Genomic DNA, 17,412 nt, shown 5'->3' with positions numbered 1-17,412 from the left:
GTATGGGGTCACTGTGTTAGGTCCTGCTGTCTGGCCTGAGGATAGGACTCTCACATATTGGCCAATGATCTAAAAAAAAAAATCATGATTAGAATTTGATTTCCCCTCACTGACACCGTACATAAATACACTGCATATATAGTATATACGTAGCCCGGTGGAGAGATGGTAGTAATATAGGCATATATATCACTGAGATTACAGGTGCGCATTTTGGCACATCATCCCAATGATTATCCCCGCTCAGCTTCCTATGGCAATTGCTCAGCGAAACGCGTTGAGACTTTTTACCCTTTATCCGCACTCCTAGGACCTGTTGGACGTGTGCTGGACTCTTTCTTCTCCTCTTGGAAGTCTTTGCAGCTTTGGATGACACCTTGTGGATTGTGCTTCAGCCCATACATCGTTGGATGGCAGAGGACTTCCTGAAAGCTATTTAAGCCATCTATTGGTAATGTTATGCCACTAAATACACCCTGAGGCGAGAGCCCTAATTTCAATACCAGTAATACAGGAGCGCATTTTAGTGGATTCATATTATTTTAATTCTTATTTATTTTCTATATGTCTATACACTAGTATGTCGTTTTTACACAAACATTATACGAGATATTTTCTTGCAGATTTTAGTGAATTAAACCGTCCATCACTTCAGATTTTTTTGTAGCGCTGGTCTTTTTTGATTATTATTGGGACTGACAACCCCACTTACCAGCAGCATTTATGACAGCGCGTTAGAACTGTGTATTCATTATAAATGCACATATCTGATAGTCAGTAATCGTAAATGCTGTGAACCTAAATAGGAATACTGTATGTCCGGTGTGTAGATGTCCTATCTATCTCAGGTGGATCATAGTCCTGTCATCCTAGATGTTCTATCCTGTAATCCTAGATGTTCTCTCTACTCCAGGTGGCTCAATGTTCTGTAATTTTAGATGTTATCTTTATCCTAGGTGGATCATAGTCCTGTCATCCTAGATGTTCTCTCTATCGCAGGTGGCTCATTGTTCTGTAATCATAGAGGTCATCTCTATCCCGGGTGGCTCATAGTCCTGCAATTCTAGATGTCCTCTTTACTGCAGGTGGCTCATATGAATGTGAATTAGAATATGGTCAGTGTCTACATGTTCTAAGTCTATCTATTCCAGGAGGCTCCAGAGCTGGTATAGCCTCTAGCCGATCAATGTTCTGATGGTAACAGCATGAATATGGTCAGTGCCCACATGTTGTGACTCCAGGTGCTCCAGTTACAGCTCAGTGTCCTCCATGGCCACCCAGTAATCCTTCCTATACACGCAAAAGTCTATGGGACTCAGACCTGGATGTATCGAATAATTTCACTCAGATCATAGCCAGTCACAGCGAAGGAGGTTCCCTGAGGGTCGCAGAATCGTGCCCCACATATCTGGGTGTCTGTCACACACTCCGAGTGACGGTGTTGTACCTGTATACAAGGAATGACCAGGTGACTAGAACAAGGAAATGTCAGATACAATAACCAGTACGAGCACAGTAACGAGAACTCACCTCAATGGTGTCCGACTCTGTGCAGCGACTCAACTGCCAGATCTGCACAAACGAATCCTCTGCCCCAGACAGCAACTGCAGGAATAAAGTACAGAGTGATGATACATACAGATACAGGAGTGATGCTACATACAGATACAGGAGTGATGATACATACAGATACAGGAAAGATGATACATACAGATACAGGAGTGATGACACATACAGATACAGGAGTGATGCTACATACAGATACAGGAGTGATGCTACATACAGATACAGGAGAGATGATACATACAGATACAGGAAAGATGATACATACAGATACAGGAGTGATGATACATACAGATACAGGAGTGATGCTACATACAGATACAGGAGTGATGCTACATACAGATACAGGAGTGATGCTACATACAGATACAGGAGTGATGATACATACAGATACAGGAAAGATGATACATACAGATACAGGAGTGATGACACATACAGATACAGGAGTGATGCTACATACAGATACAGGAGTGATGCTACATACAGATACAGGAGAGATGATACATACAGATACAGGAAAGATGATACATACAGATACAGGAGTGATGATACATACAGATACAGGAGTGATGCTACATACAGATACAGGAGTGATGCTACATACAGATACAGGAGTGATGCTACATACAGATACAGGAGTGATGACACATACAGATACAGGAGTGATGCTACATACAGATACAGGAGAGATGATACATACAGATACAGGAAAGATGATACATACAGATACAGGAGTGATGATACATACAGATACAGGAGTGATGACACATACAGATACAGGAGTGATGATACATACAGATACAGGAGTGATGATACATACAGATACAGGAGTGATGACACATACAGATACAGGAGTGATGATACATACAGATACAGGAGTGATGCTACATACAGATACAGGAGTGATGATACATACAGATACAGGAGTGATGATACATACAGATACAGGAGTGATGATACATACAGATACAGGAGTGATGCTACATACAGATACAGGAGTGATGACACATACAGATACAGGAGTGATCATACATACAGATACAGGAGTGATGATACATACATATACAGGAGTGATGATACATACAGATACAGATACAGGAGTGATGACACATAACATACAGATACAGGAGTGATGACACATAACATACAGATACAGGAGTGATGCTACATACAGATACAGGAGTGATGCTACATACAGATACAGGAGTGATGATACATACAGATACAGGAGTGATGACACATACAGATACAGGAGTGATGCTACATACAGATACAGGAGTGATGCTACATACAGATACAGGAGTGATGCTACATACAGATACAGGAGTGATGCTACATACAGATACAGGAGTGATGATACATACATATACAGGAGTGATGACACATACAGATACAGGAGTGATGCTACATACAGATACAGGAGTGATGATACATACAGATACAGGAGTGATGCTACATACAGATACAGGAGTGATGATACATACAGATACAGGAGTGATGATACATACAGATACAGGAGTGATGATACATACAGATACAGGAGTGATGCTACATACAGATACAGGAGTGATGACACATACAGATACAGGAGTGATCATACATACAGATACAGGAGTGATGATACATACATATACAGGAGTGATGATACATACAGATACAGATACAGGAGTGATGACACATAACATACAGATACAGGAGTGATGACACATAACATACAGATACAGGAGTGATGCTACATACAGATACAGGAGTGATGACACATACAGATACAGGAGTGATGACACATACAGATACAGGAGTGATGCTACATACAGATACAGGAGTGATGATACATACAGATACAGGAGTGATGATACATACAGATACAGATACAGGAGAGATGATACATACAGATACAGGAGTGATGACACATACAGATACAGGAGTGATGACACATACAGATAGAGGAGTGATGATACATACAGATACAGGAGTGATGATACATACAGATACAGGAGTGATGATACATACAGATACAGGAGTGATGATACATACAGATACAGGAGTGATGCTACATACAGATACAGGAGTGATGCTACATACAGATACAGATACAGGAGTGATGACACATACAGATACAGAAGTGATGCTACATACATATACAGGAGTGATGCTACATACAGATACAGTAGTGATGATACATACAGATACAGAAGTGATGCTACATACAGATACAGGAGTGATGATACATACAGATACAGGAGAGATGATACATACAGATACAGGAGTGATGATACATACAGATACAGGAGTGATGATACATACAGATACAGGAGTGATGACACATACAGATACAGGAGTGATGATACATACAGATACAGATACAGGAGTGATGATACATACATATACAGGAGTGATGATACATACATATACAGGAGTGATGATACATACAGATACAGGAGAGATGATACATATAGATACAGGAGTGATGATACATACAGATACAGAAGTGATGACACATACAGATACAGGAGTGATGACACATACAGATACAGGAGTGATGATACATACAGATACAGATACAGGAGTGATGATACATACAGATACAGGAGAGATGATACATACATATACAGGAGTGATGATACATACAGATACAGGAGTGATGCTACATACAGATACAGGAGTGATGATACATACATATACAGGAGTGATGCTACATACAGATACAGATACAGGAGTGATGACACATACAGATACAGAAGTGATGCTACATACATATACAGGAGTGATGCTACATACAGATACAGATACAGGAGTGATGACACATACAGATACAGAAGTGATGCTACATACATATACAGGAGTGATGCTACATACAGATACAGATACAGGAGTGATGATACATACAGATACAGTAGTGATGATACATACAGATACAGAAGTGATGATACATACAGATACAGTAGTGATGATACATACAGATACAGGAGTGATGACACATACAGATACAGGAGTGATGACACATACAGATACATACAGATACAGTAGTGATGATACATACAGATACAGGAGTGATGACACATACAGATACAGGAGTGATGCTACATACAGATACAGGAGTGATGATACATACAGATACAGGAGTGATGATACATACAGATACAGGAGTGATGATACATACAGATACAGGAGTGATGATACATACAGATACAGTAGTGATGATACATACAGATACAGAAGTGATGCTACATACAGATACAGGAGTGATGATACATACATATACAGGAGTGATGCTACATACAGATACAGATACAGGAGTGATGACACATACAGATACAGGAGTGATGATACATACAGGTACAGATACAGGAGTGATGATACATACAGATACAGGAGTGATGATACATACAGGTACAGGAGTGATGACACATACAGATACAGGAGTGATGATACATACAGATACAGGAGTGATGATACATACAGATACAGGAGTGATGATACATACAGATACAGGAGAGATGATACATACAGATACAGGAGTGATGACACATACAGATACAGGAGTGATGATACATACAGGTACAGATACAGGAGTGATGATACATAACATACAGATACAGGAGTGATGATACATACAGGTACAGGAGTGATGACACATACAGATACAGGAGTGATGATACATACAGGTACAGGAGTGATGACACATACAGATACAGGAGTGATGATACATACAGATACAGGAGTGATGATACATACAGATACAGGAGTGATGATACATACATATACAGGAGTGATGATACATACAGATACAGGAGTGATGATACATACAGATACAGGAGTGATGATACATACAGATACAGGAGTGATGATACATACAGATACAGGAGTGATGATACATACAGATACAGGAGTGATGATACATACAGATACAGGAGTGATGATACATACAGATAGAGGAGTGATGATACATACAGATAGAGGAGTGATGATACATACAGATAGAGGAGTGATGATACATACAGATACAGGAGTGATGATACATACAGATACAGGAGTGATGCTACATACAGATACAGGAGTGATGATACATACATATACAGGAGTGATGATACATACAGATACAGGAGTGATGACACATACAGATACAGGAGTGATGATACATACAGATACAGGAGTGATGATACATACAGATACAGGAGTGATGATACATACAGATACAGGAGTGATGATACATACAGATACAGGAGTGATGATACATACAGATACAGGAGTGATGATACATACAGATAGAGGAGTGATGATACATACAGATAGAGGAGTGATGATACATACAGATACAGGAGTGATGATACATACAGATACAGGAGTGATGATACATACAGATACAGGAGTGATGACACATACAGATACAGGAGTGATGATACATACAGATACAGGAGTGATGATACATAACATACAGATACAGGAGTGATGATACATACATATACAGGAGTGATGATACATACAGATACAGGAGTGATGATACATACAGATACAGGAGTGATGATACATACAGATACAGGAGTGATGATACATACAGATACAGGAGAGATGATACATACAGATACAGGAGTGATGACACATACAGATACAGGAGTGATGATACATACAGGTACAGATACAGGAGTGATGACACATACAGATACAGGAGTGATGATACATACAGGTACAGGAGTGATGACACATACAGATACAGGAGTGATGATACATACAGATACAGGAGTGATGATACATACAGATACAGGAGTGATGATACATACAGATACAGGAGTGATGATACATACAGATACAGGAGTGATGATACATACAGATACAGGAGTGATGATACATACAGATACAGGAGTGATGATACATACAGATACAGGAGTGATGATACATACAGATACAGGAGTGATGCTACATACAGATACAGGAGTGATGCTACATACAGATACAGATACAGGAGTGATGACACATACAGATACAGAAGTGATGCTACATACATATACAGGAGTGATGCTACATACAGATACAGTAGTGATGCTACATACAGATACAGAAGTGATGCTACATACAGATACAGGAGTGATGATACATACAGATACAGGAGAGATGATACATACAGATACAGGAGTGATGATACATACAGATACAGGAGTGATGACACATACAGATACAGGAGTGATGATACATACAGATACAGATACAGGAGTGATGATACATACATATACAGGAGTGATGATACATACATATACAGGAGTGATGATACATACAGATACAGGAGAGATGATACATACAGATACAGGAGTGATGCTACATACAGATACAGAAGTGATGCTACATACAGATACAGGAGTGATGATACATACATATACAGGAGTGATGCTACATACAGATACAGATACAGGAGTGATGACACATACAGATACAGAAGTGATGCTACATACATATACAGGAGTGATGCTACATACAGATACAGATACAGGAGTGATGACACATACAGATACAGGAGTGATGATACATACAGATACAGTAGTGATGATACATACAGATACAGTAGTGATGATACATACAGATACAGAAGTGATGATACATACAGATACAGAAGTGATGCTACATACATATACAGGAGTGATGACACATACAGATACAGGAGTGATGACACATACAGATACAGGAGTGATGATACATACAGATACAGTAGTGATGATACATACAGATACAGGAGTGATGATACATACATATACAGATACAGGAGTGATGACACATACAGATACAGTAGTGATGATACATACAGATACAGAAGTGATGCTACATACAGATACAGGAGTGATGATACATACATATACAGGAGTGATGCTACATACAGATACAGATACAGGAGTGATGACACATACAGATACAGGAGTGATGATACATACAGGTACAGATACAGGAGTGATGATACATACAGATACAGGAGTGATGATACATACAGGTACAGGAGTGATGACACATACAGATACAGGAGTGATGATACATACAGATACAGGAGTGATGATACATACAGATACAGGAGTGATGATACATACAGGTACAGGAGTGATGACACATACAGATACAGGAGTGATGATACATACAGATACAGGAGTGATGATACATACATATACAGGAGTGATGATACATACAGATACAGGAGTGATGATACATACAGATACAGGAGTGATGATACATACAGATACAGGAGTGATGATACATACAGATACAGGAGTGATGATACATACAGATACAGGAGAGATGATACATACAGATACAGGAGTGATGATACATACAGATACAGGAGTGATGATACATACATATACAGGAGTGATGATACATACAGATACAGGAGTGATGATACATACAGATAGAGGAGTGATGATACATACAGATAGAGGAGTGATGATACATACAGATACAGGAGTGATGATACATACATATACAGGAGTGATGATACATACAGATACAGGAGTGATGACACATACAGATACAGGAGTGATGATACATACAGATACAGGAGTGATGATACATACATATACAGGAGTGATGATACATACAGATACAGGAGTGATGATACATACAGATACAGGAGTGATGATACATACAGATACAGGAGTGATGATACATACATATACAGGAGTGATGATACATACAGATAGAGGAGTGATGATACATACAGATAGAGGAGTGATGATACATACAGATACAGGAGTGATGATACATACAGATACAGGAGTGATGATACATACAGATACAGGAGTGATGACACATACAGATACAGGAGTGATGATACATACAGATACAGGAGTGATGATACATAACATACAGATACAGGAGTGATGATACATACATATACAGGAGTGATGATACATACAGATACAGGAGTGATGATACATACAGATACAGGAGTGATGATACATACAGATACAGGAGAGATGATACATACAGATACAGGAGTGATGACACATACAGATACAGGAGTGATGATACATACAGGTACAGATACAGGAGTGATGATACATAACATACAGATACAGGAGTGATGATACATACAGGTACAGGAGTGATGACACATACAGATACAGGAGTGATGATACATACAGATACAGGAGTGATGATACATACAGATACAGGAGTGATGATACATACAGATACAGGAGTGATGATACATACAGATACAGGAGTGATGATACATACAGATACAGGAGTGATGATACATACAGATACAGGAGTGATGATACATACAGATACAGGAGTGATGATACATACAGATACAGGAGTGATGATACATACAGATACAGGAGTGATGATACATACATATACAGGAGTGATGATACATACAGATAGAGGAGTGATGATACATACAGATAGAGGAGTGATGATACATACAGATACAGGAGTGATGATACATACAGATACAGGAGTGATGATACATACAGATACAGGAGTGATGACACATACAGATACAGGAGTGATGATACATACAGATACAGGAGTGATGATACATACATATACAGGAGTGATGATACATACAGATACAGGAGTGATGATACATACAGATACAGGAGTGATGATACATACAGATACAGGAGTGATGATACATACAGATACAGGAGTGATGATACATACAGATAGAGGAGTGATGATACATACAGATACAGGAGTGATGATACATACAGATACAGGAGTGATGATACATACAGATACAGGAGTGATGATACAGGAGTGATGATACATAACATACAGATACAGGAGTGATGATACATACATATACAGGAGTGATGATACATACAGATACAGGAGTGATGATACATACAGATACAGGAGTGATGATACATACAGATACAGGAGAGGTGATACATACAGATACAGGAGTGATGATACATACATATACAGGAGTGATGATACATACATATACAGGAGTGATGACACATACAGATACAGGAGTGATGCTACATACAGATAAAGGAGTGATGCTACATACAGATACAGGAGTGATGATACACACAGATACAGGAGTGATGATACATACAGATACAGGAGTGATGATACATACAGATACAGGAGTGATGATACATACAGATACAGGAGTGATGATACATACAGGTACAGGAGTGATGACACATACAGATACAGGAGTGATGATACACACAGATACAGGAGTGATGATACACGCAGATACAGGAGTGATGATACATGCAGATACAGGAGTGATGATACATACAGATACAGGAGTGATGATACACACAGATACAGGAGTGATGATACACACAGATACAGGAGTGATGATACACGCAGATACAGGAGTGATGACACATGCATATACAGGAGTGATGATACATACATATACAGGAGTGATGATACATACATATACAGGAGTGATGATACATACAGATACAGGAGTGATGATACATACAGATACAGGAGTGATGATACATACATATACAGGAGTGATGATACATACAGATACAGGAGTGATGATACATACAGATACAGGAGTGATGCTACATACAGATACAGGAGTGATGACACATACAGATACAGGAGTGATGATACATACAGATACAGGAGTGATGATACATACAGATACACACAGATACAGGAGTGATGCTACACACAGATACAGTAGTGATGATACATACAGATACACACAGATACAGGAGTGATGATACATACATATACAGGAGTGATGATACATACATATACAGGAGTGATGATACATAACTAACAGATACAGGAGTGATGATACATACAGATAGAGGAGTGATGATACATACAGATACAGGAGTGATGATACATACAGATACAGGAGTGATGCTACATACAGATACAGGAGTGATGATACATACATATACAGGAGTGATGATACATACATATACAGGAGTGATGATACATACAGACACAGGAGTGATGATACATACAGATACAGGAGTGATGATACATACAGATACAGGAGTGATGATACATACAGATACAGGAGTGATGACACATACAGATAGAGGAGTGATGATACACACAGATACAGGAGTGATGCTACACACAGATACAGTAGTGATGATACATACAGATACAGGAGTGATGATACATACAGATACAGGAGTGATGACACATACAGATACAGGAGTGATGCTACATACAGATACAGGAGTGATGATACATAACATACAGATACAGGAGTGATGCTACATACAGATACAGGAGAGATGACACATACAGATACAGGAGAGATGATACATACAGATACAGGAGTGACGATACATAACATACAGATACAGGAGTGATGACACATACAGATACAGGAGTGATGCTACATACAGATACAGGAGTGATGATACATAACATACAGATACAGGAGTGATGCTACATACAGATACAGGAGAGATGACACATACAGATACAGGAGAGATGATACATACAGATACAGGAGTGATGATACATAACATACAGATACAGGAGTGATGACACATACAGATACAGGAGTGATGCTACATACAGATACAGGAGTGATGATACATAACATACAGATACAGGAGTGATGATACATACAGATACAGGAGTGATGCTACATACAGATACAGGAGTGATGATACATACAGATACAGGAGTGATCATACATACAGATACAGGAGTGATCACACATACAGATACAGGAGTGATGATACATACAGATACAGGAGTGATGATACATACAGGTACAGGAGTGATGATACATACAGATACAGGAGTGATGATACATAACATACAGATACAGGAGTGATGATACATAACATACAGATACAGGAGTGATGCTACATACAGATACAGGAGTGATGATACATACAGATACAGGAGTGATGATACATACAGATAGAGGAGTGATGATACATACAGATACAGGAGTGATGATACATACAGATACAGGAGTGATGATACATACAGGTACAGGAGTGATGATACATACAGATACAGGAGTGATGACACATACAGATACATACAGATACAGGAGTGATGACACATACAGATACAGGAGTGATGATACATACAGATACAGAAGTGATGCTACATACAGATACAGGAGAGATGATACATACAGATAGAGGAGTGATGATACATACAGATACAGGAGTGATGATACATACAGATACAGGAGTGATGATACATAACATACAGATACAGGAGTGATGATACATACAGATACAGGAGTGATGATACATACAGATACAGAAGTGATGCTACATACAGATACAGGAGTGATGATACATACAGATACAGGAGTGATGACACATACAGATACAGGAGTGATGATACATACAGATACAGATACAGGAGTGATGATACATACAGATACAGGAGAGATGATACATACAGATACAGGAGTGATGATACATACAGATACAGGAGTGATGATACATACAGATACAGGAGTGATGACACATACAGATACAGGAGTGATGATACATACAGATACAGAAGTGATGCTACATACAGATACAGGAGAGATGATACATACAGATACAGGAGTGATGATACATAACATACAGATACAGGAGTGATGATACATACAGATACAGGAGTGATGATACATACAGATACAGGAGTGATGATACATACAGATACAGGAGTGATGATACATACAGATACAGGAGTGATGATACATACAGATACAGGAGTGATGATACATACAGATACAGGAGTGATGATACATACAGATACAGGAGTGATGATACATACAGATACAGGAGTGATGATACATACAGATACACACAGATACAGGAGTGATGATACATACATATACAGGAGTGATGATACATACATATACAGGAGTGATGATACATACAGATACAGGAGTGATGATACATACATATACAGGAGTGATGATACATACAGATAGAGGAGTGATGATACATACAGATACAGGAGTGATGATACATACATATACAGGAGTGATGATACATAACATACAGATAGAGGAGTGATGATACATACAGATACAGTAGTGATGATACATACAGATACGGGAGTGATGATACATACAGATACACACAGATACAGGAGTGATGATACATACAGATACAGGAGTGATGATACAGGAGTGATGATACAGGAGTGATGACACATACAGATACAGGAGTGATGATACATACAGATACAGGAGTGATGATACATACAGGTACAGGAGTGATGATACATACAGATACAGGAGTGATGATACAGGAGTGAAAATACATACAGATACAGGAGTGATGATACATACAGATACAGGAGTGATGATACATACAGATACAGGAGTGATGATACATACAGATACAGGAGTGATGACACATACAGATACAGGAGGAATGATACATACAGATACAGGAGTGATGACACATACAGATACAGGAGGGATGATACATACAGGTACAGGAGTGATGATACATACAGATACAGGAGTGATGATACATACAGATACAGGAGTGATGATACATACAGATACAGGAGTGATGATACATACAGATACAGATACAGGAGTGATGACACATACAGATACGGGAGTGATGCTACATACAGATACAGGAGTGATGATACATACAAATACAGGAGTGATGATACATACAGATACAGGAGTGATGATACATACAGATACAGGAGTGATGCTACATACAGATACGGGAGTGATGCTACATACAGATACGGGAGTGATGCTACATACAGATACAGGAGTGATGATACATACAAATACAGGAGTGATGATACATACAGATACAGGAGTGATGATACATACAGATACAGGAGTGATGCTACATACAGATACGGGAGTGATGCTACATACAGATACAGGAGTGATGCTACATACAGATACGGGAGTGATGCTACATACAGATACAGGAGTGATGATACATACAAATACAGGAGTGATGATACATACAGATACAGGAGTGATGATACATACAGATACAGGAGTGATGCTACATACAGATACGGGAGTGATGCTACATACAGATACAGGAGTGATGCTACATACAGATACAGGAGTGATGATACATACAGATACACACAGATACAGGAGTGATGATACATACAGATACAGCAGTGATGATACATAACATACAGATACAGGAGTGATGACACATACAGATACAGGAGTGATGATACATACAGATACAGGAGTGATGATACATACAGATACAGGAGTGATGATACATACAGATAGAGTAGTGATGATACATACAGATACAGGAGTGATGACACATACAGATACAGGAGTGATGATACATACAGATAGCGGAGTGATGATACATACAGATAGAGGAGTGATGATACATACATATACAGGAGTGATGATACATACAGATACAGGAGTGATGATACATACAGATACACACAGATACAGGAGTGATGATACATACAGATACAGGAGTGATGATACATACAGATACACACAGATACAGTAGTGATGATACATACATATACAGGAGTGATGATACATACAGATACAGGAGTGATGATACATACATATACAGGAGTGATGATACATACAGATACAGGAGTGATGATACACACAGATACAGGAGTGATGATACATACATATACAGGAGTGATGATACATACAGATACAGGAGTGATGATACATACAGATACACACAGATACAGTAGTGATGATACATACATATACAGGAGTGATGATACATACAGATACAGGAGTGATGATACATACAGATACACACAGATACAGTAGTGATGATACATACATATACAGGAGTGATGATACATACATATACAGGAGTTATGATACATACAGATACAGGAGTGATGACACATACAGATACAGGAGTGATGACACATACAGATACAGGAGTGATGCTACATACAGATACAGGAGTTATGATACATACAGATACAGGAGTGATGACACATACAGATACAGGAGTGATGACACATACAGATACAGGAGTGATGATACATACATATACAGGAGTGATGATACATACATATACAGGAGTGATGATACATACAGATACAGTAGTGATGATACATACAGATACAGGAGTGATGATACATACAGATACAGGAGTGATGATACATACAGATACAGGAGTGATGATACATACAGATACAGGAGTGATGATACATACATATACAGGAGTGATGCTACATACAGATACAGGAGTGATGATACATACAGATACAGGAGTGATGACACATACAGATACACACAGATACAGGAGTGATGCTACACACAGATACAGGAGTGATGATACATACAGATACAGGAGTGATGATACATACAGATACAGGAGAGATGCTACATACAGATACAGGAGTGATGCTACATACAGATACAGGAGAGATGCTACATACAGATACAGGAGTGATGCTACACACAGATACAGGAGTGATGATACATACAGATACAGGAGTGATGATACATACAGATACAGGAGAGATGCTACATACAGATACAGGAGAGATGCTACATACATATACAGGAGTGATGATACATACAGATACAGTAGTGATGATACATACAGAAACACACATATACAGGAGTGATGATACATACAGATACAGGAGTGATGACACATACAGATACAGGAGTGATGCTACATACAGATACAGGAGTGATGATACATACAGATACAGGAGTGATGACACATACAGATACAGGAGTGATGCTACATACAGATACAGGAGTGATGATACATACAGATACAGGAGTGATGATACATACATATACAGGAGTGATGATACATACAGATACAGGAGTGATGACACATACAGATACAGGAGTGATGATACATACAGATACAGGAGTGATGCTACATACAGATACAGGAGTGATGATACATACAGATACACACAGATACAGGAGTGATGATACATACAGATACAGGAGTGATGATACATACAGATACAGGAGTGATGCTACATACAGATACAGGAGTGATGATACATGCAGATACAGGAGTGATGATACACACAGATACAGGAGTGATGATACATACAGATACATGAGTGATGATACATACAGATACAGGAGTGATGATACATACAGATACAGGAGTGATGCTACATACAGATACAGGAGTGATGATACATACAGATACAGGAGTGATGATACATACAGATACAGGAGTGATGCTACATACAGATACAGGAGTGATGATACATACAGATACAGGAGTGATGATACATACAGATACAGAAGTGATGATACAGGAGTGATGATACATACAGATACAGGAGTGATGATACATACAGATACAGGAGTGATGATACAGGAGTGATGATACATACAGATACAGGAGTGATGCTACATACAGATACAGGAGTGATGATACATACAGATACAGGAGTGATGATACATACAGATACAGGAGTGATGACACATACAGATACAGGAGTGATGCTACATACAGATACAGGAGTGATGATACATACAGATACAGGAGTGATGATACATACAGATACAGGAGTGATGACACATACAGATACAGGAGTGATGACACATACAGATACAGGAGTGATGCTACATACAGATACAGGAGAGATGATACATACAGATAGAGGAGTGATGATACATACAGATACAGGAGTGATGATACATACAGATACAGGAGAGATGATACATACAGATACAGTAGTGATGATACATACAGATACAGGAGTGATGATACATACAGATAGAGGAGTGATGATACATACAGATACAGGAGTGATGATACATACAGATACAGGAATGATGATACATACAGATACAGGAGAGATGCTACATACAGGTACACACATACATCACCCATGTACAGAGTATCGATGCACACAGGAACGGGAACATACTCTGCCAGATTCTGGAGCTATGTCCAGAGTGTAGATCCACCTGGCATGGGCATCAAGCTCTGCAGTTATATCCCCAGTGGCGGCATCATACAACCGGATCTGTCCACTCCCATAGGCTGCGGCAACCATCCCGTCCCACAGCTTCACCGAGGAGCAGGTGACGCTGCAGAACATAAGGGGGGGGTGAGGAGAAATGCCTGACTAATGGCAAATTTACAGAAAGAGGATATAAAAGTTATAAAGTTCATGAAATCTGCCCATTTCTGGCTCCATCACCTCATTCCTGACCATTGCCCAAGGCTCTGTATACATGGCGCTTATATAGAGCACGGGCACTTTGGCCAATCAGAAGCACATAATGAAGCTGAAATGACTCCAAGGCTCATTGATTAAGCTGTAACATGTCAGGGCTAATAATCTGCTCATCTTCATGTGACTGTCCCCATCTCTATGGTCACATATAGCGGCCAAAGAAAGAGGAAATGGTCAAAAAAAATGCAATGTAGCGGTAATAACAGTATCAATAATAATTATATACAGTAACATTAGAAGACTCAAAGGAATAGACCAACCTGAGAGCCAATCACAGCACTGCAACACTCACAGGAATAGACCAACCTGAGAGCCAATCACAGCACTGTAATACTCACAGGAATAGACCGAACAGAGGGCCAATCAAAGCACTACAACACTCACAGGAATAGACCAACCTGAGAGCCAATCAAAGCACTACAACACTCACAGGAATAGACCGACCTGAGAGCCAATCATAGCACTGCAACACTCACAGGAATAGACCGACCTGAGAGCCAATCACAGCACTGCAACACTCACAGGAATAGACCAACCTGAGAGCCAATCACAGCACTGCAACACTCACAGGAATAGACCAACCTGAGAGCCAATCATAGCACTGCAACACTCACAGGAATAGACCAACCTGAGAGCCAATCATAGCACTACAACATTCACAGGAATAGACCAACCGGAGGGCCAATCATAGCACTGCAACACTCACAGGAATAGACCAACCTGAGA

General features: G+C 39.2%; 1 protein-coding gene across 1 annotated transcript in view; it reads right to left on the bottom strand.

The window, feature by feature from the left end:
- Positions 1-535: 535 nt before the first annotated feature.
- WDR54 (WD repeat domain 54) overlaps positions 536-17,412 on the bottom strand; it is an 83,029-nt gene continuing 66,152 nt past the window's right edge. Inside the window, exons 8-10 of the mRNA XM_088466014.1 lie at positions 16,375-16,537; positions 1,531-1,605; positions 536-1,447 (exon numbers count right to left, since the gene is read on the bottom strand). Coding sequence (XP_088322140.1) covers positions 1,316-1,447; positions 1,531-1,605; positions 16,375-16,537 — 370 coding nt within the window. The 3' untranslated portion in view covers positions 536-1,315. The remainder of the gene's footprint in view (positions 1,448-1,530; positions 1,606-16,374; positions 16,538-17,412) is intronic.

The sequence above is a fragment of the Taudactylus pleione genome, unplaced genomic scaffold (genome assembly GCF_031769625.1).
Source record: "Taudactylus pleione unplaced genomic scaffold, aTauple2 ptg002275l, whole genome shotgun sequence".
In the NCBI taxonomy this organism is placed as follows: Eukaryota; Metazoa; Chordata; class Amphibia; order Anura; family Myobatrachidae; genus Taudactylus; species Taudactylus pleione.
This window is presented reverse-complemented; position numbering and strand designations above follow the sequence as displayed.